Source organism: Oryctolagus cuniculus, chromosome 12, assembly GCF_964237555.1.
Source record: "Oryctolagus cuniculus chromosome 12, mOryCun1.1, whole genome shotgun sequence".
In the NCBI taxonomy this organism is placed as follows: Eukaryota; Metazoa; Chordata; class Mammalia; order Lagomorpha; family Leporidae; genus Oryctolagus; species Oryctolagus cuniculus.
In genome coordinates, this window is record NC_091443.1 from 85,631,277 (window position 1) to 85,657,923 (window position 26,647).

General features: G+C 47.3%; 1 protein-coding gene across 26 annotated transcripts in view; it reads left to right on the top strand.

Moving 5' to 3' along the window:
- Positions 1-26,647, top strand: part of TLN2 (talin 2) — a 480,480-nt gene that overhangs the window by 251,405 nt on the left and 202,428 nt on the right. For all 26 annotated transcript variants that reach the window (XM_070054308.1, XM_070054305.1, XM_070054330.1 and 23 more), the window contains one exon: positions 26,122-26,293. In XM_070054308.1, the coding sequence (XP_069910409.1) occupies positions 26,158-26,293 (136 nt within the window). In that variant the 5' untranslated portion in view covers positions 26,122-26,157. The remainder of the gene's footprint in view (positions 1-26,121; positions 26,294-26,647) is intronic.

Below are 26,647 nucleotides of genomic sequence, written 5' to 3' on the forward strand. Positions count from 1 at the left end.
AATGATTGTAGTTTTGAAACTATTCAGGAAAGCAGCAGATATTAATTGCATGGTGTTGTCACCCTAGGGTGCCTTGTACAGGAGAAATCACAACTAGACAATTCCATTGAAACGAGCAAAATGCGACATAATATTTGTATTAGAACATTGTATACAATAGACTTTCAATAAGTGAACTAAATGGGATATTATGAGTATGTGTGAATTACAGCAAAGACAAAAAGGCGAAATTTTTCATGACCTTTGATTTGGCAATATTATCTTAAATACGATACCAAAAGCATAAGCAGTAAAAGAGAAAAGTAAATAAGTTGAACTTCATCAAAAGTAAAAAACATTCGAGCATTAAAGTGTGCTATCAAGAAAGCAAGAACACAACCTACAGAATGGGAGAAAATATTTGCCAGTAATTTCTGAAAAAGGTCTAATATTGAGAATATAAACACCTCTTATAACTCAACAAATAAAAAAAGTTGGTAAAGGATTAGAATAAATATGTCTTCAAAGAAGATACACAGATGACCCATAAGTAGATGAACATGTCATCGTTAATCATCAGGAAAATGCAAATCAAAACCACAATGAGATGCCACTCCACCTGCTGGGGTGGCTGAAAAGCAAAGAAAGCAGCACCACCAACAAACCCCTGACAGTTGGTAGATAGGACAGTGGGGCCCCTTTCATAGCTACTGGGATGGCTGTGGAGGCGTAGCTCCAACCAGTCAGAGTTTCCCAGGTTGGTGAGAATAGGCCTTGCAGGTAAAGCCAGACTTCAGATGCTACGGGAGGGATGTGAAAAGCAGACCTGGGTTTTAGGTACCCCTGAGCTACCTTACAGGTTAGCCAGTTGAGGAGGGCTACTCCCAGATTTTGTGTGCGAAGTGAGGACTTGACCCTCCGTGGGACTTTGGCTTCTCAGGTCCATCCCACTGTGTTTGCACCGCTCCCTGAGGCCAGTGGTCATGCAATGGGGACTGCATACATCTCAGATGAGGCATTGCACACACGTGAAGGCTCTTGCCACCCTCTCCATGAAGCAGCCATTTGCCCAAGGCCCAGGCCTGTGTTTGTTTTGACATTGATTTATTGTTTCTGTTGCTGCTTTCTCTGGCTATCTCACAAACATGTTTGATAAGTAATTTTTTTGGTCTGTGTTTATTAGGTCCATGAAAGTGCATGACCTGGTGGCTTGAGTTCCACCGTTGCCTTTTCTGCTTTCTGTTTATTAAGTACCACACAAAGTAAATCAATAAAGAAGAGAATGGAGAAATTGCCCTGTTCAACATTTCAGGGGTGAGGGAGTCATGCTGTCTATAAATATTTGTATTTTCTTGAGAAAATTCCTTTTTCTTTTTGACATTCTGACTGGTTCACTGAGAGGCATTGCTGGGTGGTGAGGGGGAAAGAAAAGAAATTTTTCCCTCTAACAATTTCTGCATGTCTTTCAAGAGATGTCATAAAGAAGAAAGCTTGGAAAGAATTTTTCATTCTAATAAATGTTTTGCTTTTATCTTTCTTGAAGGCATTAAAATACCTAGGCAACATTTTCTTCCTTCTTTCTTTCTTCCTTTTTAAAAAAATATTTATTTATTTGAAAGGCAGAGTTATATATAGAGAAAGGGAGACATACACACACATACACAGAGGGAGAGAGAGAGGTCTTCCATCTGCTGGTTCACTCCCCAAATGGCCTCAATGGCTAGGGCTGGGCCAGACCAAAGCCAGGAACCAGGAACTTCACCCAGGTCTCCCATGTGGGTGCAGGTGCTCAAGTAATTGGACTATCCTCCACTGCTCTCCCAGATGTAGTGGCAGAGAGCTGGATGGGAAGAGAAGCAGCTGGGACTTGAACCATCTCTAATGCCTGTATGGGATTTTGGCACCGCAGGCAGTGACTTAACAATGCTGGCCCCTTAGCCAGCCTTTTCTCAGTGTAGTAACAGTCAGGGAAAATGTGAAAATGTGGTCAAATGCTTCCAAAAAGCGAAACAAACTTCCTCCATTTGGAGCGTCTCTGAGCTCTCTCTGCTGTTTGCTTTACCCCAGTGCCCAGTCTCTGCGCTTTGCTTTATAAAGCCTCCTGTCTGCCGGTCCTGACCTCAGCCCCTGGATCTGTGCCACCTCAGCTCTTCCTCTGATAGTCGCCTTGGATCCAGATGCAGTGGGGACTCATCTGTCTTGGGGAGAGTGGAGGCCCAGGCCGGGTTCTTAGAAGTTCCTCCTGTGTCGCTCCCCCTCTTCATGGAGGAACGACACTAAACCCTGCCTAGGTTTCCTATCCGAGTCACAGCACCATTATGTCGCTCCCCCTCTTCGTGGGGGAACGACACAGGACCCTGCGCTGTTCTTTTGTCTGCTCGGCCCTTCCCGGGTTTGCTGCTGGTTCTTCCCGGGTTGGCTACTGACCCTTCCACCTCCGTGGAAGGGCGGTTCCCTCTGCCACTTTCCCCACTTCTGCGGGGGAGCGGCACACCGCCGGCCGGCTCTCTCAGGGGCTGCTAGGTGTTCCTTCAGATAGATGTTCCTGGTGCATGTTGTCTCTCTCCTCCTTTATAGTCCTCTTCCACCAATCCCAACTCTGCTACCCACACACCGAGTACGCTGCTCTCCTCCAATCAGGAGCAGGATCAGCTCCTGCAGGTCATCACTCAAGTTGGCGAGAGGCAGCTGCGTAGAAGTTGTTACTCCCTTCTCAGCGCCATATTGTGGGAGAGCAGATGCATAGAATAAGTCTTAATTCCAGTAACAGTCTAGTCCGAGTTGCTCCCCACACTCCTGTCTAAGTCAGCACATGAAGACAGGATGGAGGGATCCAGTAGAGATGCAAAGCGGTGCTGCTTCACTTGGAGACCCTTGAGCTTTTTGAATTTGAGTTCCCAAGATAGACATACAGGCAGAGGGAGTGCTCTCATCTTGGTCTTGGTTAGAACTGCAGAAGCTAAGGATAGGGATGGTGGAGATGCATGCTGCTCAGACTTTGGTCTTTGGTGACCAGAAGATGGAAAGCTGACCACTGATCATTGTAAATGCATGCATAATGTAATGATATATATTATACATGCATAATGTAAATAATGCATAATGTAAATGAAACAGCAGGACCATGAGATTTTAAAGAATTGGAGGCCAACTCTATAAAGAGTCAAGTTTCCCCTACCCTGCCTCCAATAGACTGTACTGGGGCAGGCATGAGACAGATATTCCCATTCCAAAAGGGTGAAACAGGCAAGAAGAAAGGAGTAACAGATCTCAAGGGTTTCCGAATCCTAACAGCAAAAATAACATTAAATCTTATGGCTTGAAAATCACCACCTTTGAGTTGGGGTCTCATCCTCTGGATACACTGGGGCAGGGGTCAGGCTCCCGGCATGTTCCTCCCCACCCCCACCCCCCATGGCTTGGCTGGGCACGACCCACACAGCAGCTGTCACAGGCAGGAATAGAGTACCTGCAGCTCTCTCAGGCTGGTGTTACATGCTGGTGGTGTATAAGGCTGAGGCCTTGGTGGTAGCCCTTTCCCCTACAGTGTCACTAAGCCTAGCCCTAGTAGCGTCTCCCTGCATGACCCCACAGTTCTGCTGAGCATTGTCCTAATGGGGACTCCATTTGGAACCCTATCCCTATAATGGTGTCCACCTGGGCACGGAGAGTTTTGGGAGGATACTTTGAAACCAGGAGCAGGGAGCCGCTCCAGTACTCCTGTGCTCTTGGCATCTGCTGGAGTGGCACCCTGTGGATGCTACAAGGTTTATCACTTGACCCCTCCCCTCTGGAGCAGCAGCCTGAATCACAGTTGAGGCAGCCAAGGAGTGCTGTGCCAGGAGCAGAGACTTGAAATAACCCTAGAGCATGGAACCCTGGAATATTGTACACACCCTGGGACCCTCCACTTAAGTCTCAGCCACTCTGGGCCCATGTTGGAGGTGATAGCACTCACAGCCTCTGAAGCATCTTCAGGGCCAATTTTACATTATCTGGATGGATGACATCTGGATTCCTTCTGCCCATACCAGACTACCTCCTCATCAGGTGGTGGCTTGGCCACAACCTGGCCATTCTCCCCTAGATTTGCTTTTTTAATTCACATTCTGGATAGGCTGAAACATTTTTAAATCTGCCTGTTTCCCTTCCAGTTATAAATTCTGTCTTTAGTTTCTCTCTTCTCATATATTACCGTAAGTGGTCAAGATGAGCCACACAGCTCTTTTGACACTTTGCTTGGCTTTGGCCACATGTCCTACTTCATTACTTGCTGGCTCTGCTTTGCAACAGGTTTGAGGACACAGACACAGTTCAGACAAGTTTTTTGCCACTTAGCTTTAAGGATGGTCTTTCCTCTAGTTTTCTTTAAAAAATTTTTTTTTTAGAAATTTCATTTGAAAGACAAACAGAGAGAGACAGAGATAGACACATTTTCCATCTGCTGGTTCACTCCCCAAATGTCTGCAACAGCCAAGGATGTCCAGGCTGAAGGCAGGAGCCCAGAACTCAATCTGGGTCTCCCATGTGGGTGCAGAGACCCAGTCACCTGAACCATCACCTGCTGCCTCTCAGTGTGCACATTAGCAAGAAGCCAGAATCACAAGCGGAACCAGAACGTGAACCCAGGTACTCCAATATGGAGTGTGGGCATCCCAAGCAGTGTCTTACCCTCTGCACTAAACACCTGCTCTACTTTGCATTTATCCATGGTTTTTGCTTCTGTAGTTTCCTTATAGTCAACAAGATGATGTGGAGTACTGTAAGATACAGAGACCTCATTCATATGACTTTTAGTGCAGTATTTTATTCTAATTGTCTTGTTTTTAGTGTCTTACTATGCTTTATTTATTTATTTATTTATTTGACAGGCAGAGTTAGACAGTGAGAGAGAGAGACAGAGAGAAAGGTCTTCCTTTATCGTTGGTTCACTCTCCAAGTGTCCGCTACAGCCAGCGCGTTGCAGCCAGCGCACTGTGCCGATCCAAAGCCAGGAGCCAGGTGCTTCTCCTGGTCTCCCATGCGGGTGCAGGACCCAACACTTGGGCCATCCTCCACTACCTTCCTGGGCCACAGCAGAGAGCTGGACTGGAAGAGGAGCAACCGGGACAGAATCCGGTGCCCCAACTGGGACTAGAACCCAGTGTGCCGGCGCCGCAGGTGGAGGATTAGCCTAGTGAGCTGCGGCACCGGCCTCTGTGCCTTATTTATAAATTAAATTTATCATAGATGTGTTATGTAAGGAGAATCATGGTACATACAGTGTTCAGCATTATCCATGGTTTCAAATATCTATTGGAGTGCTTGGAATGTGTTCCCTGCACACATAAGGGGGTGGCCGCAATAATCTGTAAGAAGATTTAGGCTATCCTTATATCTGTCCTCCTCTTCTTCTGAGCTCTCCCTGGAACATCCCTGTACCATCTGTTCACGGCTGATGAGGCTTTCTCCAGCTTGCTCCTCCAAGTTGTTCTAGCCTCTGCTTATTGCCTTCTTCCAAAGCAACTCTCGTATTTTAAGATACTCATCTTAGGAACACCCTACTTTTTATTCTCAGTACCAAAAGCTGTCTAAGTGCATTTGTACTGTTACAACACAGTATCTGAGACTGGATAGATTACAACCAGTAGAAACTTGTCTCTTCCAGTTCTGGAGGCTGGGAAACCCAGTATGAAGGGAGTAGCAGGTGCAGTGTCTGGTGAGGACTGCCCTCTGCTGTGGTGCCTCATTGCTGCATCCTCTGCGTGCTTCTGTGGCAGGGCTGGTGAACTCGTCCCTCGATCCTTTTATAAGGTGCTGATGCATTTGTGAAGACGTTGCCCTCATGGCCTCATCACTTCCTGCAGCTTCCAGCTTTTGATCCTGTTGCACTGGAGATTAAGTTCAGGAATTTTGCAGGGGACACCCACGTCCAAACCCTGCAGAGCTTATTCAGTGAGTTCTTAAGTCAAGACTCCTTCTGGAGCATGAAGAATCATCATCTGTCAGTTTTGCAAGCGTCATAGTTTCATAGTGAGATTTGTTTAAAAAAAAAATAATCTCCATGGGCTGGGGCCATGGCTCACTAGGCTAATCCTCCGCCTGCAGCGCCAGCACACCGGGTTCTAGTCCCAGTCGGGGCACCGGATTCTGTCCCGGTTGCCCCTATTCCAGGCCAGCTCTCTGCTGTGGCCCAGGAGTGCAGTGGAGGATGGCCCGGGTACTTGGGTCCTGCACCCGCATGGGAGACCAGGAGAAGCACCTGGCTCCTGGCTTTGGATCAGCGCTATGTGCCGGCTGCAGCGCGGAGGCCGCGGCGGCCATTGGAGAGTGAACCAACAGCCAAAGGAAGACCTTTCTCTCTGTCTCTCTCTCACTGTCCACTCTGCCTGTCAAAAAAAAAAAAAAAAATCTCCATGGAGAGTGGTAGTAGTGATGATAACACTAGTAGTGATGTGAGTGTGTCCAGGGATGCTAGAGTAGGCATTGGACCACCAGTGGGAGAGGGTAGCCACGGGCCCTTGTGAGTGCTAGGTGACGGATAATTGAGCTCTCTCCTCCACTTTGCATACAGACTTATCGTCCCAGCTTTCTAGAGAGCCCAGCAACTATTTTTAGGCCTTCAGTTTTTATAAATGAAACATAACAAAGTAAGGACTCTTGCTGGGGACCTGTGCCACTGAATGGATGTTGTTAAGGTTGGACACCTCTGGCTTGCTGGTGTTGGAGTTGATTAGGACTGGCTCTTATCACTTAGCTCTATTCTGGATCCACCTTGATCTTGGAGCCCTTCAGGAGCCTCAAGGCCACCTGAGCCTTGAGAGCTATGACTTCATCCTAGGATCTCAGCTGTTGGAAGGACTTTGATGAATAGGGCAACTTGGGTTCTCATTCAGACTCCTGACCTGTATTGCTCATGCATGTCCCTCCCCCTGAACATGGGGGAGCTCTTGGAGGGCAAAACTGAGCTCCTCTCTGTGCACGCAGCATCTGGCCTCCTGTCACGTGTGTGCTGTGCAAGTTTAAGCCCTTTGAACCTCAGACTCCTGTTTATTTCCCTAATGTTCTCAGTGCAGTGCCTCATACTTTGTAAGTGTTTGACAAATAGGTGTCAGTTGACCTTATCTTTACCCCCTGCTGCTGTTGTCACCATCACTCAGAATCTGAGTCTGACCTTCTCTGTCCTTGAGATTCATTGGCCCCTGGATACTTGTGTCTGAAATTTGAGGTAGTCAGGCTGAATGTCGGGGCAAATTCCACAGAGGTACTTCTAACCTCTGTTCCTTTACACCAGGGCTGGGGAATCGTTTTTTCTGCCAAGGGCCATGTAGATATTTATACCATCATTTGTGGGTCATAACAGAATTGCCAACTTAAAAATTAGGTTGCTCTAGGGTTTTCAATTTCAAGTTCTACCTACAGTTGCCTCATTAGAGTCAGGCCTAATGATTCCAGGGGCCTTATATGGACATTGCCCACACCTGTTTTACGTAGTAGAGGCTTAATCATGGAAGAAGAGAGCCATTTATTTCAACAAGAGCAAAGTAACTGCCAAGTGGGCTGCTGTTAAAGTTCTATCTATCTATCTATCCATCCATCCATCCATCCATCCATCCATCCATCCAGAGTCATTAGAGAGGGAGAGACAGAGACAGAGATTTTCCATTTGCTGGTTCACTCCTTGAATGCCCACAACAGCTGAGATTGGGCCCGGCTGAAGGCAGGAGCCAAAATTCCATCCAGTTCTCCCACATGGATGGCAGAGACTCAAGTACTTAGCCATCTTCTGCTGCCTTCCTAGGTGCATTAGCAAGGAGCTGGATCAGAAGTGGAGGAACTGGGGCTTGAACCTGTGCTCCAATGTGGGTTGCAGGCTTTCCAAGAAGAGGCTTAACCTGCTATGCTACAATGCCCACCCCAAATTTATGTAGTACCTGAGAAAACACAAGTTATAACAAATCTGAAATAAATGAAAGAGTATAGTCCCTTTTTTCCCCTCAAGATTTATTTATTGGAGAGACAAAGTCACAGAGTTAGGGAGAGAGAGAAGTCTTTCATCCACTGGTTCACTCCCAGAATGGCTGCCAAGAGCTTCTTCTGGGTCTCCCAGGGGCCCAGGCACTTGAGCCATCTTCCACTGCTTTCCCAGCAGGGAGCTGGATCAGAAGAGCATCCGGGACATGAACTGGCACCCATATGGGATGCCAACACCACAAGCGGAGGCTTAACCTACTATGCCATAGCACCAGCCCCCAAAAATATAGTTTTATCACTGCAAATAATGTGTCACTTACAATGTCTCTTCTGTATTTTCCTGTATGCACTCTGAGTTGCTGACAGCCTTGGCTGTCCTGTTGCCAATGACACTGGCCCGAGGTGCTGGTTCTTTTGGGTGATGCACTCTGGCAGTGATCAGCAAAACTTAGACCCTGGAGTCAGCCGTGCTTGGGTCAGGGCTCCACTCTCATCACTTGCTGTCTCTGTTCCTTGAGCACAGAACTTCCCCAGCCACTGCCTTTGCCTATACCAACACCTGCGTCTTTGCCTATATGATCCTGTTCATAAACATGGTATTATGATTTCTCCCTCAGCTTACCACTTATTTTTAACTATACTGTTTGCCAATTCATGTCACAAGACCTACATGAAGAGTATACTAATTACACTTCTAATCAGTTGTCATTAGCTGCCATTTGAGATAACATAGACCTTACCTTAAGCAATGGGAGTGCACTGTCTCACAACTCTGGCAGTGAGAAGTCAAGCCCAAGATCAAGATGTCAGCAGGCCTAGTCTTTCTGAGGGCTTTGGGGAAGAGTCTGCCCCCCACCCTGTCTTATTATATGGTAAGAGGTCTTGGCCCTGTGTCTTTGCATGACCATTGCTGTGTCCACATGTCTCCTCCTTCTAAGGAGACTCAAATGGCCTCATTTTAACCTGATGGCCTCTGGAAAGACACCATCTCCAAATACAGTCACAGTCTGAATCACTAGGGATTAGGATTTGCACATGTGAATTTGGGTGCACATTTAAGCCCAGAATGCTAGGTTCCCTTGGAATAAAATGAACTATCAGTTTTACTGCCAATGCCAATAGGTATCATAAGATGGGAGCACGGTTCCTGTTAATGAGGCACTTGCAAGGTTGGAATTTTTTGTAAAGACTCATTTATTTATTTATTTATTTAAAAATCAGAGTTGCAGAGAGTTAGAGAACGATCTTCCATCCACTGGTTCACTCCTCAAATGACCACAATGACCAGGGCTGGGGAAGGCTGAAACCAGGAGCTTCTTCCTGGTCTCCCACATGGATGGCAGGGATCCTAGTACTTGAGCCGCCTTCCACTGCTTTGCTGGGCCATTAGCAGGGAGCTGGATTGGAAGTGGAACAGCCGGACAAACTGGCATTCATGGGGTGTTGGCATCACAGGCAGTGGCTTTACCTGCTATGCCATGCCACACCAATACCAAGGTTGAAATTCTTTAGGCCAGCTGCTTGTTTAAGATGTCATTGCTTTTTGTCTCTCTCTCTCGCTTTTTTTTTTTTTTTTTCTGGCTGTTCTCTGTATTTCTTCTTTTATTTTTCTAGCCCTATCTTCAGTGTTCTGTTTGTCCAGGCTGCAGAGATGTGTAATAAAAGTGATAGTATCTCAGAGTGATTACTTAAGCTGCTGTGCTGTCCCCAGCCATGCTGTCAAGGGCCCCTCATTTCAGTCTCCTCCACGGGACTGGGTTACTTCTTTCTTGTGCTTTTGATGAAATGAAATTTATGTGTGCAGGCTTTCTCACTATTTTGTTGTTGTTGTTAGGAAATGTCAGTCTTATCCATAATTGACTGAAATTGGCAAGACTTTTGATCTGGGTTTATTTTATTAAGATGATCTGGACACTTCACTTTAGTTCATAGCTTTTATGTAATTTCTGGTTCGATCTGCCAAGCAGTTCTAGAAACTCATAAGAGAGCACTAATATTTACCCTACATATCCATGTTATTTTCTGTAGTCTGTTCCAATCCTTTCTTGTTCTGTCATTTCCATTTTTTGCAATATATTTTTAAAATTAGGTTAAGCATTTATCTTTTCTCTGCCTCTTTTCTGTAAATCAGGTTTATTATCCATGCCAGATGTTTTCTCCCTCTTTCATTCCTCTGTCAATTCTGTCTCTTGATCTGGTTCCTTGCAGCCTGCACCCTAGCTGGCAGGTTCGTTCTATGCAGTAGATTGAACTATAAAATCTGAATTGATGATTGACCTTCCCAGTTGTTAATGCATATTCATTTAGCTAACCCATAAATCATACTGCTGATATCTATTTCTTGTTGGCTTCATGTCTTCTGGATTGCTCTCTAAAAATATTGATGATTCCTTTAAAAAAGGGACATTTAGCTAAAGAAAATCTGAAATAAGAAACAGAAGAGGTTATAAATAAACACTTTTTGCAGCCTTATTTATTCTAGTGAAAATGTACAAATAGCTGATATACAACAAAGACACAGCTAAGTAAATTATGAGACCTTACATTGCAATATTATGTATCTATTAAAAATAGTGTTTCTAAAGGGTTTGCAATACTATGGGAAATGATTACTGTGTAATTAGAATGGTAGAAAACTCAGGATATAGAATGAAACTAAGTATATTATCTCCGATACATGAAAATATGCATCAATATTAGATGCAGATGTGTCAAAATGTCAGCTGTGCTTAGTCTTTTAAATGTTTATTCACACCTATCTGAAAGGCAGAGTGAAAGAGAGACCAAGGGATCTTATATCCACTTGTTCACTTCCCAAATGCCTACAATAGCCAGGGTGAAGACCAGGCTCAAGTGAGGAGGTCTCCCATGTGGGTGGCAGGTGCCCAGCACTTACAATAGCACCTGCTGCCTCCCAGGGTGCATCAGCAGGGAGCTTGATGGAAAGCAGAGCAGTGAGCACTCTAACAAGCACTTCCAGGTAGGATTTGGACATCTCAAGTGGTGCTTAACCCAGAGTGCCAGCAGTGCTTATTTTTGAGTAAAGTGCGAAGTCTTGTTTTTGACTATTACAAGACATAACCTCCCTTAAGCCTAATTTACCAAGAGCAAAGAGGACCTTTCCCACAGGGTCGTTAGGTGAGGTGCTTAGTCTAGTGTGTGGCATACAACAGTGCCTTTTCAATGGCTCCTGCAAACAGCATTTTCAATAATAAATCTTTCTCTCATTTTACCACTGTCCTTATGCAAACCCTACACTTCTACATGTTGTTTCCCATTTTAAATAGCACACATTAGAAGGCAGAGTACCTCGTCCCACTGTCTGTCAAATCACCCAAGCACTGTGTCTGCCCTGTTCAAGTGAAGACTCAAAAAACCTCTGAGTATGGGTTATATTGAAGGGTCAGGTTCTTGACCTATAACAAGGGTTTCGAGGCTGGAGCCGCAGCTCAATAGGTTAATCCTCTGCCTGCGGTGCCAGCACACTGGGTTCTAGTCCCTGTCGGGGCGCCGGATTCTGTCCCGGTTGCTCCTCTTCCAGGCCAGCTCTCTGCTATGGCCCAGGAGTGCAGTGGAGGATGGCCCAAGTACTTGGGCCCTGCACCCACATGGGAGACCAGGAGAAGCACCTGGCTCCCGGCTTCAGATCAGCGCGATGCGCCGGCCACAGCGCGCCGGCCGCGGTGGCCATTGGAGGGTGAACCAACAGCAAAAGGAAGACCTTTCTCTCTGTCTCTCTCTCTCTCTCACTGTCCACTCTGCCTGTCAAAAAAGGGGGGGGGGGGAGGGTTCGAATTGGTTCCAGGCAGGTAATCACTTACATATTGTTAGCTTCTTTTATTTAAAAAGTTTTAAAATCCATACATTTATTGGTGTTACTGCTTATATGCAGGAGAATGAGAACATTACAGTAAGGATTTACATATCCTGTAGAGAACAGCACTGAGTGACTTCTAAGTTTGAGACTAGGCATGCTGCAAGTTCTGTATAATTTAACTGAAACACTGCAATTAAAAAAATATATTATTTATTTGAAAGGCTGAGTGTCAGAGGGAGAGAGAGAGAGAGAGAGATTGGTTGGTTGATTGGTTGATTGATTTTCTCTCTGCTGATTCACTCCCAAATGGCCACAATGGTTGGGATTGGGCCAGGTCAAAGCCAAGAGCCATTGACTGCTCCATTCAAAACTCCTACATGGGTGGTGGGGACTCAAGCACTCTGGCCACCTTCCACTGCTTCCCCAGGCACATAGTAATGCAAGCAGCTGGATCAGAAGTGGAGCAGTCAGGGCTCTAACTGGCTTTAATATAGGATGCCAATGTTGCAAGTAAGAGCTTAACCCAAGACGCTACAGTGTTGGCCCTAAACATTGCAATATTTAAGTATAAAATAGGAGTGATCTTGTAGTCAGTGGCCATAGAAAATGAGGCTGGTTGGAAAATCTCATCTGTGAATGCTGTGTTGGCTGTGTGATGATTTGCCGAAGAACTTGGGGTCTGCAGGAATATGAAGTTTAGTTCCTCGTTAAGGTTTCATTTTCCCAAATATTTGCCAGATTTCTCTAAATGCTTTTTAGTTTTGCGGTTATGGGACCGACACAGATGAGTGACAAGAATATGTTTTTAGTTTTCTCTTCCTTTTTTGTTCCAAATTCCTGCTTGCCAAAACCGTGTGCTGCAGCCCTTATGAGTGATGCATGATGTGAGTGTGTAGCCTTGATGTGCTGGTCCTTTTAGGCTTGAAGGTGGAGCCGGGAAGGGGAGACTTTTTCAGTTTCTTAAGTGAAACCAAACACCATCACGTGGATGTGCATGGTCACTCGCAATCTGAACCCACGCTGCTTCAGTAGATACTCTTCTGTTTTACTTTAGCAGAAAATGAAACACAGGCATGACGAAGGTCCCTTGAGAAGGAACTTGTGTGCGGTTTTCACCTATCCATCCAGGTTCCATCAGGAAAATGCTGAATTTTTGCCCCCCCGCCCCATCACTGTATGAGGGTACTTCAGAAAGTTGTGGGAAAGTGGAATTAAAATATAAGTTTATATTGGTGCAAAACAAAATGTGCATGTAGCTGTAATCTTCATTTTCCATGAACCTTTTGAAAACACACTGTAGAAGAAAGCTTTTTTTTTTTTTTTTTGAGTAAGGGTAGCTGCATCCCCTGCAGTGATGTGTGCCTTAATGATAAAACTGGTTTATTGGCCTCAGCAGGAGTCTAGAGCATCTGCTTGCCTGAGGTTTTATAGGCTTGCCACCAAAGGTCAGAAAAACCAAATAATAGAAGAGTTATTCCCAGCAACCCAGATGAATGGCAAATAATTCACGGTTCTCATGGTCTTAACCTTCACTTTCATTTCTCCTCTGTTTTATTCCCCCCCCCCCCAGACTTGCTTTTTACTTTTCTATCATATCCATTTTTGGAAATAATCTATATTCAATCATTGGAATGAACTCAAGTATAAAAAAATGAAGACTGGGCTTTAAATTGGAGACACCTTCCTTTGTTAGCGAGGAACAAGAGCAGGACTGAAAGGGAGACTGCCAGCGGACTGAGATGTGGGGATAATGCATTCAGCTGTCTTGGCAGCTGTAGATGGACCGTGAGCTTGCTGAGGGGGATCCCACCCAGCCTTCATCGCTGCACCCTAGGAAAAACATTATTTCACACACAGGCTAGGAGCCCTCGTATCCTCCTAGATTGTCCTTTTTTTTGGGGGGGGAGGGTATTATTGCAGAAAAGCATAGACTGTTTTACTGTCCATCCTGTTGAGTGCATATTGGAGAACCTATAGGTGGAAATGCTATGGGGCCCTGCAGTGCCCATGACCTTCAGGAGGTAGCAGTAGTGAGTCAGCCCAGGAGGGCTGGTGCTGGAAGAGGTTACAGCTGAAGGCTCCCAGAGCTGAGGGGAGGAGAGGGATCCTTGCTGCCCAGAGTGGGCTGAAAGGTGCACTGAGGAGCAAAGTTAGATGCTGAGCTTGATGGGTGAGGAACAGGGGAACTGGAGATGAGGGTAGTGCATTTCAGACACAAAGGCTGAAACAAGTGGGCCAGCGTTGTGGTGCACTAGGTTAATCCTCCAACTGCGGCGCCGGCATCCCATATGGGCACCGGGTTCTAGTCCTGGCTGCTCCTCTTCCAGTCCAGCTCTCTGCTGTGGCCCGGGAGGGCAGTGGAGGATGGCCCAAGTGCTTGGGCCCCTGTACCCGCATGGGAGACTGGGAAGAATCACCTGGCTCCTGGCTTCGGAACAGCGCAGCGCTGGCCGTAGCGGCCATTTGGGGAGTGAACCAACAGAAGAAAGACCTTTCTCTCTGTCTCTCTCACTATCTGTAACTCTACCTGTCAAATAAATTTAAAAAATAAAATCTTAAAAGGCTGCAACAAGTGGCATAGGAATTGGAAGACATCAGTTACAGAGAGTACTCATTGATGGGAGTGGGAGGTGAAAAGTGGGTGAGACTGGTTAGTGGATAGGTACCTGGATCCTTTTGCTAAGACATTTGAATCTGATTGCTCATACATTTCAAAATGCCATGTACATCAAAAACCAGCTCTGAGCAAAATGATGAAGCTATGGAAAGATAAGCATCTGTTGTCTTCCCTTTCCACAGGTGTTTTTCCCACTTTCCCTGCTCTGTGCTCCTGCCCAGCAGTGCCGGAGTTGGAGATGTGTCTGCAGCACACTGCTCTATCCTCTGCAGTTTCCTCTTAATTAGGCATTGCCATTAATGAAGGACAGCTGTCAGCTAATTTGCCCGAAGCCTTCTGGATCTTACCTTTCTGAGACAGTGATGGATGATAAATGCCCATATGCACTTTGATAGCAAAATTTAAATAGGAGCAAATCTTTATGAGCGACAATATCTATAACGGTGGAATTTCAAGGGCCAGTGTCATGAGCTGCCTGACCAGGAGGAAAGGCGTGCTGGAGGGGTCCTTGGAGCATTCTGTGCACACAGTGTGACAGCCTTGTCTCTTCATTGTGGCAGTGTGAGAAGGGCTGGTGGTTGTGCTCCAGTAGTGTGTCCTGGGGAAGGGCTCTTGATGGCAGGGTTTCAAGTTTCTTCATCTGAAAATGGAAAGCAATATCACAGGTCTTCACTCACTGTGTGTTCATGTTGTAGGCACTGTCTTTGGTTTTCTTAGTGAGGGGCAGAAATGCTGGCTTGTGCCTCCATTCATGCATTCAATAAGTGCATATTGGAACCTTTGTCGTGAGCGATCAGTATAGGGTCTAGAAATTTCTCATTTTTCAAGATCAGGGACTTTTTTTTCTTTTGAAGACTTCTTATTTATTTGAAAGAGTTATGGAGAGGGAGGGAGGGAGGGAGAGATCTTCCACCAGCTGGTTCACTCCTCAAATGGCTGCTTTGTCTCTGGCTGGGCCAGGCTGAAACTAGGGGCCAGGACCTTCCACCAGGTCTGCCATGTGGGTGCAGAGACCCAAGCACTTGGACCATCTTCCACTGCTTTCCAAGATGCCATAGCAGGAAGCTGCATTGAAAGTAGAACAGCTGGGACTCAAACCAGTGCCTATATGGGATGCCAGCACTACAGACAGCGATTTCAGCCTCTGTGCCACAGTGCTGGCTTCAGGGACTTATTGTAAGCTTCTGTAGTCTCTCCAACCAGTTGTTGATAAGTAGACTCAGTGTGGCCTGCTGGACCTTGGCTCTCTGTTGGTCCTTTAGTTATGATTTTCATATGAATGCTTCCTGATGACTAATTTTTAAAAAGCTGGTTAAATCTTCCCATGGAATGTATATTCATTCTGCAAACATTCATGGAGTTTTCAGTGCTACTGGGTGCTGCGCTGGGGCCTGGAGATTCCAGGGTGGCTGTCATGATGCAGTCCTTGAGGGGGAGGATGGACCGCCGATGGCAGAAGTTTTTCTGATACCTCTTTGCATGTGTGTATTTTTGCTGGTCTACTGGGAACAGATAAGAATATGTGGTGGTTATTGGGGGTTTGCAAACCAGCCCTGTGTGCTAACCACTTGCTGGAATTGTTATTGACCTGTGTGGCCTGCTAAGTTCACACCTGTGTGTGGGGCTAATTATCTCTCCACTTCTCCTTTGCCACTTGACTTTTTTTTTTTTTTTTTTTTTTTTGACAGGCAGAGTGGACAGTTAGAGAGAGAGACAGAGAGAAAGGTCTTCCTTTTTGCCGTTGGTTCACCCTCCAATGGCCACCGCGGCCGGCGCACCGCGCTGATCCGATGGCAGGAGCCAGGAGCCAGGTGCTTTTCCTGGTCTCCCATGGGGTGCAGGGCCCAAGCACTTGGGCCATCCTCCACTGCACTCCCTGGCCACAGCAGAGGGCTGGCCTGGAAGAGGGGCAACCGGGACAGAATCCGGCGCCCCAACCGGGACTAGAACCCCGTGTGCCGGCGCCGCTAGGCGGAGGATTAGCCTAGTGAGCCGCGGCGCCGGCCGCCACTTGACTTTTAATAACTGTTATGTGTAGTTTAAATTTTCAGAGTTCAACAGTCGTGCTGGGTTCCATGCCACTTTGAAGGAGAAGGAATCAGAGATTCTTAGGGATGCTTCTCACCGGTCTCTGTGCTCTGTCTGCAAGCGAATGGTATTCATCTCAGTTCTTTCCTAAAGCAGCTGTTAGCCATGTGGGAAAATCATGTCAGCTGTGTGTGTTACTATTTACTTTGTGCTTACAATTAGATGGAGCTGTCACAAGTTGTGGCTGTAGGGCGAGGGACATCTCTCCACTCAGGCTCTATCCTCTGGGTTCACACTGATCCCAAAGAGAGATGAGGGTTCCAGTGGAGAGATAAGGTGATAATGAAGGGGCTGCTAACTCACAGAAAATGTTGTTCCTTGATAAAGCGTAACTGGAGATGAGCCACAGTGGGGCTCTGTCCTGCAGATAGCACCCAGGGAAGGTTGGCGTGACTGACCTTGCTGGACGGCGACATACAGGCACTGTGTATGCCCAGTCTGTTCATAGTCAGCATCCTGAATGTTCAAGGGGAGCCCCGATGTGCCTGAGCACAGAGCGCTCTGGAGCTCAAGGCAGAGGAGAGCAGCCCAGCTTTTGCTGCTGGTTACCTAGTGCATGACGGGTTCTCAGCTGCTGGAGGAGCCCCAGCTTCTCTTCCCTTGCTGAGCAGCCGATGAGGGGTGGAGAGAATGCGAAGTGCTGTCCTTGGCATTCCTTGGAGAGGGCAGAAGTATTCATGGGAGATTGGGATGTGAATGTGGATGAATGATGATTACATTTCAGTCATCTGGTCTTGTGTTGTATGCTGTTTATCAGACAGGGTTGTATGAGGGCACTTAACAGAGTTCTGCAAGAAATGGAACTATGGGGCACTGTGGCATAGCAGGTAAAGCCACCATCCGTAGTGCCAGCATCCCATATGGGTGCTGGTTTGAGTCCCAGCTGCTCCACATCTGATCCAGCTTTCTTCTAATACACCTGGAAAGGTAGTAGGAGATGGCCCAAGTGCTTGGGCTCCTCACCCACATGAGAGACCCAGAAGAAGCTCTTGGTTCCTGGCTCCTAGGTTCAGATCGGCTAAGCTCCAGCCTTTGCACCATTTAGGGAGTAAACCAGCAGATGGAAGACCTCTCTCCCTGCCCCCCCCCCCATCTGTAGCTCTTTCAAATAAATAAATAAGTAAATCATAAAATAAATGGAACTAAATGATACATTTATTTTGGTGCCAAAAATGTTTGATATCCATGCATGGTTTTTTCACTATATCTGTTTTGCCTCAGACTTTTGGAATCCCTCTCATGTAACCCCTGCTGAGAGGGGAACCAACATAAAGAAGGGGACAGGTGTAGCACGTGGCCTTCCAGTGGATCATGGTGGAGAATGAGTGGCTGAAGCTCGGGAGAGGATGGGGATGGTGGCCAAGTCCTCTCTGACACCACTGAAGTGTGGTGGCCTGGCTCTGTGGTCTTGCTGGGTGGGCACCGGGACTCTGCTTTACAGGGGAATGTTCAGAGCTCCCTGAGTGCCTCCCCCTGAGCAGAGTTGATTGACAAACCCCAGTGCAGGAACCCATTGTAATGCCAGCCTTTCCTCTATTGATCTGTTGGCTTGGCGGAACCAGCAACCTTGCCGCTGGATGGTAGATGCTTCACAGACGTCTTCAGCCATCCTGCTCATCCTTGGGGTCCTATGTCCAGAAGAATGCATGTGGTATGTCTGGAATAGGGATGAATGAAGGGCTCCCTGGAAGGTGAGCTGTGTATAGACAGGAGTCTTGTCTCTCCTTACTCCCTCAGGTCTGTTACAGTGCTAGGTTATTGTAAATGCAAAACTAAAAATAATAAAATGAGTTCTGCAGCCCAGATGGTAGCTACAGACAGTGTGCTGCTTCCAGTGTTTTCCTGCCCCTCATGATGAATATTAATTCTAACGAACCCTTACCTAGCATTTTATGTGCCTTTGATATCGAGTCTAATTTAATTCTCTAGCAACTTTATAAGTCCATTTGTTAATATCACCCATTCTATAGAGGAGGAGACTGAGGCAGATGGAAATTAGATAACCAGCTCTCGTGTGTGCAGCTGGTAAGGCAGGGGTGGGGTTAGAGAACCTCATGGCCCCCACTAGCTAGGTGGGGATTGCAGGCATGGTGGTTCACTTTGATCAGGGGTGGACATTTTGCCCGGAGGCAGCATTAGCTGGAGCTGGACTTGTTTGTCTCTGGGTGGAGCAGGGCAAGGCTGGGCAGTCTGTGCTGTGGCCATCATCCTGGGATGTTTGCAGCTCCCTGGGTCTGAAAGGTGTTTATTTTGAAAGGAGAATGTCTGAGTTTCACTGCTGGATCCTTTGGCTTTTCTTCCACAGAGGATGCCACAGGAGGGTTTTATTGTTGGTCCGGGTGACCTTCACATGTACTTTGAGGGCAAAAAAGGTCAGAGTGAGAAGAGACCAGGGAAAGACAAATAATGCAGGTTTTATGAATGCATATCCTGTCTCTTAGCAAAAAAGACCTAAGATTCAGTAAAAAGCATGCGTTCAAACTGGGGTAGAATAAAAAGGAACAACCAGGATACCATCATAAAATACAGGTAAGGATCAGACTGTTAACACTGCAAGATATTGTATACAGGTTTGGCTCTGAGCTTTCTTGAGACCAAATCAGAAAAGGAAACCTGATTAGCTCTCTTAGGCTCCAATTGGGCACTATTAAATAAAAGCCTGGAGAGGCAGGAATTGGCAGAGGGCTTAGGATATGCAAAGTGGAAGCCAAGGCCTCTGGCAGGCTGCCCCCATGCTGTGCTGTCCTGAAAACAACCTGGGGGAGGGGATGGAGAGAAGGAGTGCAAACTTGGATGGAGACACCTTGTCTGAGCCATATCCTTGTCTTGGGACTTTGGGGGATGTCTTCATTAGTCAGGTTTTGTTACTTTAACTACAGGAGCATCTTGGGAAGGAAAAGGAAAAGGTTTATTTTGGCTTACAGTTTGGAGGTTCACAGTTCAAGATCTGGTGGCCCCAGCAGTCAGGCATGGGGTGAGGCTGACAGTGGTGAAGCAAGTGCAGAGATGAGCTGAGAAGCAGAGACACTGGGAATACACTCTTCTCTCCTCTGCGTGGAGTGCCACCCTCACAACCTAACCCACTCAGACCTTCCCAAGGGTCCTACCTTCAGGTGCCATAATTGGGCCAAGCATCCACCCTAATTCTTCAGCCATTAATATTAATCTATTAACAGCTAATATAAGATGTTGAAGTTTTTTTAAAGGGGATTTATTTATTTATTTGAAGATCAGAGTGACAGAGAAAAAGATCCATCTTCTATCTGCTGGTCCACTCCCCAGTTGGCCACATTGGCAGTGCTGATCTGGGTTAAAGCCAAGAGCCAGGAACTCTATCCCTGTTTCTCACATGGGTACTGGGGGCCGTCTTCTGCTTTCTACTCAAATGCATTAGTAGGGGTCTTGATTGGAAGCAGAGCAGCTGAGATTTCAATGGGCACTCTGAGATGGGCTGCCTGCATTGCAAGTGGCTGCTTAACCCACTGCACCGCAATGCCTGCACAAATACTTTAAGGTTTAAACATCTGCAAGAGAGTCCATTGTTGTGGCGCAAGGGGAGTTGAGCTGCTTCATCCCATATCTGGGCACCTGTTTGAGTCCCTTCTGTTCTACTTTTTTTTTTTTTTTTGACAGGCAGAGTGGACAGTGAGAGAGAGACGGAGAGAAAGGTCTTCCTTTGCCGTTGGTTCACCCTCCAATGGCCGCCGCGGCCGGCGCACCGCGCTGATCCGGTGGCAGGAGCCAGGTGCTTTTCCTGGTCTCCCATGGGGTGCAGCGCCCAAGCACCTGGGCCATCCTCCACTGTACTCCCTGGCCACAGCAGAGAGCTGGCCTGGAAGAGGGGCAACTGGAACAGAATCCGGCGCCCCAACCGGGACTAGAACCTGGTGTGCCGGCGCCGCAAGGCGGAGGATTAGCCTAGTGAGCCGTGGCGCCTGTTCCACTTCTAGTCCAGCTTCCTGCTGCTAATGTACCTTGGAAGGTAGCAGAGGATGGCCTGTGTGCTTGAGCTCCTGCCACCCACAGGGAAGACCTGGATGGAGTTCCTGGCTCCTGGCTTTGACCTGGTCCAACTTTAGCTGTTGTGGCCATCTGCGGAGTGAACTAAAGGGTGGAGGATCTGTGTCACTCTGCCTTTCAAATAAAGCAATAAATTAAAAAAAATAAACATCAGTGTGGGTTTGGAAAGCTAAGTCCAGTGATTGCTCACAAGTGGTGAAAATACACAAGACTGTCTCTTTAGCTGACATTTCTGGCTTTAAGCTTTAATCCCATCCTTTGTTGTCATAGGGTAAATCAGGGAGCTTAATTCCAACAAATGTCCATTTGTCAAGACTCCGATTCTGTGTGAGTGGTGCTTAGGACAGCTCATGGCTGTGGTTTTTGGGGGAGGGAGATGAAGTCATGGTGCACTGTGGTGCCAGACCTCAGCCAGGTTTCCCTGTGGGAGTGCTCGTCCTCCATTATGGTGGTAAAAATACCTTGTCTTTATACAGAGGTACATGGAATCATATGAAAGAGGGACAGGAATAAGAAGACAGCAATGGAGCTTTCTATCTTAGACCTGGGTACAAGTGCTGTTTGAGGATGACAGGTTCAGTTTTGAGGTTTTCTGTTTGTTTTGGTAGACTGTGTTTCCATGTAGTAGTATTGATGCTTTTTACAGGAGTTGTTTGGGGTGATAGAAAAGTTGAGAACACAAATGTCACAGTTTCTCTTGAACATCTGCCTTGAACTAAGACATTTGCCTCTGTTGCATGGCCTCTTTATGCACTGTTAAGAGGAGGAAACAGAGGGATCTAATGAGAAGAGTTGGCCACACATCGAGTCTCCTCCAGGAACATCCTTGCATAGGAGCTGACTGCTGCTCTCTGGAAGATGGGAGAGGGAAAGTAACTGGTGCAGAAATCCAAGCATGAATAGTCCTGGAATTGAACCTGAACCTCAGACTCTTTGGTCCTTTGCAAGGACCAAGACCTGCCCACCCATCAACCGTCCACCAGCACCATGGGCCAGGCTCTGGGTGGAGATCATGTGTGGTGAGGAAGGGTGCACACTTGTCCTGAGACTGAGCCTAGAGCCGCAGTAAGGTGGAACCCATGTCTGTGTAAATGAGTTCCTGTGGAATGCCCAGCAGATATGCAATGTGTGAGCTCAGACCTTAGGATCTCAAATCCTAAAAGCCTCATTCAGAACTCCCTCCTGTTGCTCTACCCTCTTCCCAGCAGACCTGCTCAGATGACCACTCCTTATCTGCTGCGGCAGCCCCTCCTCCGCCTCTCTCCTGAATCAGCAGCTCCAGCTGCCCTTTGAAGACTCTCTTGCATGCACTGACAGCAACCTCCAGGTGGCCAGACCCCATTGTGTCTGTGGCATGTGAACTGTGAGCAGTTACTATGCTGCCTCTCTCCCTTCTGCTCGGTGCACACTCTTGTGGACTCTGGCTGTCCTCCTCTCCTGACTTCCCCAGGCTCCCTCTACCAGTTCCTCCTCCTCTTGCTGATTCAGTGCCACTGTTCCAGAACCCGGTCCTCGGGTCAGATCCTGAATCTCTCTTCCTCCCTGTGTGGCCTTTCTAGTCCCTCCCTCCCAGGTTATATCTCCAGGTTGCTCTCAACTATCCACCACTCCTTTCCATTGAATACATCACAAACAAGCTCATCCCAAATCCATGTTCCCAGTTGTTTTGGGCAGAGATTTTTCCTTCTGACCTCTCTGCAAGTTTCCTGCAGGCTCCCTGTTTCTCCCCACTCTGTTGCTCCATCTGTCTGTCTCTACACTCTGTGTGTCTTCTGCTTCTGAGCTCTGGTATTAGGTCCTGCTATTCCATTAGGCTCCAGGGGCCCCGGTCACAGCTCTGTGTCTCCCATTGATGGATGCTCCCTGAATAGCCAGAGGGGAACACTCATTCGCTCTTGAGATAGTGCAGTTTCCAGCCTGGGCAGGGCAGCCCTCTGGCAGCGCCAACTGGAACACTTTTGTCAGAGAGCAGAAGGGATGAATCACCCCCTCCTTTCTGGTGCTTTGCATAAACAATATCCATGGCAACACTGAGCCGGGGTCCTCCCCACTGACCATCCCCCACCAACCATGTCTGTGGGTTTCAGGGCTAAAGGAAACCCTGCCCTTGTCACCAGCCGCAGGTTGGAGGTATTCTCCATCACAAAAAATCAGACCTCTTATCTCTAGAATGCAAATTTGATTTCTCAAAACTGGGGAGTTCATTGGTTCACTATCCCTGTAACAAACAAATAACACAGAGGGGTGGGAGAGCTTTAAATTAGTCTTTACTCTTGCAGGTGGAAAATTGTCAAGTAGTTGGACCCCTCTGCCATGCCAGCAGTCCAGCTTCTGCCCAGGCTATAAGAAATTCATTCTGTCTTGGCAGATTTCTCATGCACTTGGCTGTTGTTTGTTGAGGAGTGTATCTTGACATTTCTCAAAAAAGAAATATTTTCATGGACAAAATCCATTCCAAATGGAAGCAGAGGTCAGAGTGAACTTACAGTGGGACGCGTGAGTGGTTGCTTTGTGAGACTTGTGTAAACTGTGCCCAGACACACTCGGGCATCTGTTTAAAAACACCCTCAGGGGATGTATGTTTGGCCTAGCTCTTAAGGTGCTGGTTAAGATGCCCGTGTCCTGTATTGGAGTACCTGGGTTCGATTCTCGGCTCTAGCTTCTGGCTAATGCAGACCCTGGGAGGCAGAGGTGAGGCTCAGGTAATCAGGTTCTTGCCTCTCATGTGGGAGAAACTTGGATTGGAGTTCCTGGCTCTCAGCTTTGGCTTGGCCAAGTCTCAGCTGTTGCAGGCATTTGGGGAGTGAATCAGTGGATGAGAGCTCTCTCCCTGTGTCTGTATCTCTCTCTCTCCCTCCCTTCCTCCCTCTTTCCTTCCTTCTCTTCCTCCTCCTCTCTCCATATCTCCCTCCCTCCCTATCTCTCTCTCTCCTTCCCCCTCCCTCCTTCCCAAAGAAATACAAATTAAAAATCATGATGAAAACATTCCTGCACCACGGGACCCAGTTGGGTAGTTAGGAAGCCAGTGGATCAAGCCTGCTGAGACGGCACCTTCCTGGTCATCACAGCCGGGCAGCCTGTGGTCCTCTCTGCCCTTGGTCATCTCAGTGCTTCTTGCACTTGCCTCCTCCAGTGGGAAAGAAACCTCTGGGACTTGGAGTCCAGGTTTGCTCCCTGCAGCTCTCTAGTGAAAGACCAGATGGGAGTGTAAGTGTGGAACTGCTATGGAGTTATGTGACTCCTGCTGCCCATGCAGTGTGTTAGCCCCTGCCTGAATGTAATGGGCTGCGTTGTGTTGGCTGGGATGACAGCCCAGTAAATCTGCATGGTTCTCCAGGCACAAGGAAAAAAGATGTTTGTAACAGAGGTATTTTTTTTTCTCTGCCTCTGTCTTGTGCCCAGGGCATACATTTATTTGACAGAAACTGGCAGGAGTGGCAGCAGGCACTGTTTCTGACTGCAGAATAGAGCAGGGCCACCAACTGCAAGAAGAAGCGTGAAATTGTTGAACTTATTTAAAAAAGAAGGCGATTGTGAAATAATTCAAAGCTATCCTGACCTCATGTTTTCTCAAACCACTGATTGGTAAGAAGCAAAAATATCCCAGTGATTTATCTGAATGCAGTCAGAACCAAGTTGATGTTTTATTTGCCTCGAGGCCTCAGAATTGTGAAGCTGTATGGCCCACGTGGAGTTTGAGGCTGACCACTGTGGCTGGGCCTTGGCCTGCCCTTGACTCCCCTCGGGGCTCTCTTTTATGAGTTTTGCGGGGCTGATGTCAACTACAGTGCCTCGATTTGTAGAGAAATTGCGGCACAGAGTGGCCACAGTGACTTGCTCAAGTTGACACAGGTCCCTAACGATGGAGCAGGGCCTGGAAGGTAGGGCTTCTGGGGAATGATCGAGCTCTGTTGCCATGAAGAGCACCCAAGTGGGCATCCATGAACCTGCCCTGTTCCTGGGAGCTGGGACCCTGGGACACAGAGGCTGCTGACAGAGGCATCTTACTTAACAAGACAGCCGGGGCTGTCCAAGGCTCTCTGCCTGTGTCCTTGATTACATTAACTTGGGAATTCCACTCTTGGGAAACCCCAAGTAGGGAGAGCTGTTGAGAGGGAGGCCTGCCAAACATCTGTGGCTCTTTCCTCCTACGGGAGTCTACTTATCACCTGTGATATATTCTGTGATACGTGACTGTTGTTGTCACTCTTCGAATTTTTCAAAGCCAATTGTTTATAAAGATTTTATTTATTTATTTGAGAGGTAGAGTTACAGACAGTGAGAGGGAGAGACAGAGAGAAAGGTCTTCCTTCTGTTGGCTCACCCCCCAAATGGCCGCTATGGCTGGAGCTATGCCGATCTGAAGCCAGGAGCCGGGTGCTTCCTCCTGGTCTCCCATGTGGGTACAGGGGCCCAAGCACTTGGGCCATCCTCCACTGTCAAAGCCAATTTTTAAAACTGTGCTATAGGGACCAGTGCCAGTGGCATAGTAGGTTAAGCCTCCTCCTGCAGTGCCAGCCTCTCATCAATATGCCAGTTTGTGTCCCAGCTGTTCCTCTTCCGCTCTAGCTCTCTGCTTATGGCCTGGGAAATCATTAGAAGATGGCCCAGGTGCTCGGGCCCCTGCACCCATGCAGGAGACCTGGATGAAGTTCCTGGTTCCTTTCTCCTGGCTTTGGCCTGGCCCAGCCTGGCTATTGCAGCCATTTGGGGAGTGAGCCAGCTAATGGAAGACCTCTCTCTCTGTCTCTTCCTCTCTCTGTATGTAACTCTGCCTCTCAAATAAAAAAATAAATCTTTAAAAAAACAACCAACTTTGCAGTAGTAAAAATGATCTGTTTAGTTGTTGTTTTATGCTCTTGATGTCTTTTCTGTTGGAAGCAGAGTCTGTTGAGGCTTTTTATTCATGCGGCATCTCTAAAAGACAGAAGCCAGAGTCTCGCCTCCTCTTGCATCTTTGTGGCCTGTGGAGCCAGCCGAGGTGGTCATTATAGGAGAACCAAGCTGGCCAAGCGTGAGCAGAGGGCTCTGGTATTTTTCTGGATCTTTCAGTTGCATGTCAAATCTGGGGCCAATCACTCCATGCTTATTTAACCTACTTGTGAAGTTCACAGTTTTCCCAGCTCTGTGATCATCAATGATTTCAGATTCACCAGTGTGACCATGCTTCATCCTCACAGTTAGAGACCTGTCAGTGACTTTGGAGCAGGAGCCAAATGACCCTGGCAACACAGGCATCCCGTAGGAGCACTGGTTCGAGTCCTGGCTGCTTCACTTCCAGTCCAGCTCCCTGCTAATTTACCTGGGAGAGTGTTGGATGATAACCCAAGTATTTGGGCCTCTGCCATGCATGTAGGAAACTCAGATGGAATTCCAGGCTCCTGGCTTTGGCCTGGCCCAGCCCTGGCCATTGGTGCTATTTGGGGAGTGAACCTGCGGGTAGAAGATCTCTCTGTAACTGCATTTCAAATAAATTAATTTTTTTAAAAAGTGGTACTGGCCTCTCTTTTTGGCATTCATGTGCACTGTTACAGTAACATGGGAAGATGGTAGAAAGAACTCTTTTGATTTTTAAGTTGACTTGAGAGTTGAGCATTCTCCCCCTACCCAAGTTGAAATAATTATAATTTGCCTTTTTGTTTTCCAGAAATTTTAATTGAGACCCTTCCAATCATCGAGGAAGATGGTGGCCCTGTCCTTAAAGATCTGTGTCCGCCACTGTAATGTGGTGAAGACCATGCAGTTTGAGCCATCGACCGCTGTGTACGATGCGTGTCGAGTTATCCGGGAACGGGTCCCTGAGGCACAGACTGGGCAAGGTGAGTAGTTGCTGATGCATTGGCTTCTTAAAATGTGTTTCTCAGTTCTTTACCTTTTAGCTAAAGAAACAGAGGCCTGAGTGGTGCACTTGCCCACGAGTGTGCATGTTTTAAGTGGAGTAACATCTGAGACGGAACACACTTTGTTCCCTGGATAAAGAATGTGATGATAATGACCACCTCTGAGTTACCATCATCTCCACACCCAGCACCTTGGCCCTCCCACGCATCAGTGTCACTCACGCTGTGCAGCTGGCAAACCACTTTTGGATATATCAGTGCATTTGCCCAGTAGAGTATGAATGAAGCTGCTCTCAGAGTTGCTGGCTGTGTGTATCCTGAGCCCTGTTGTGC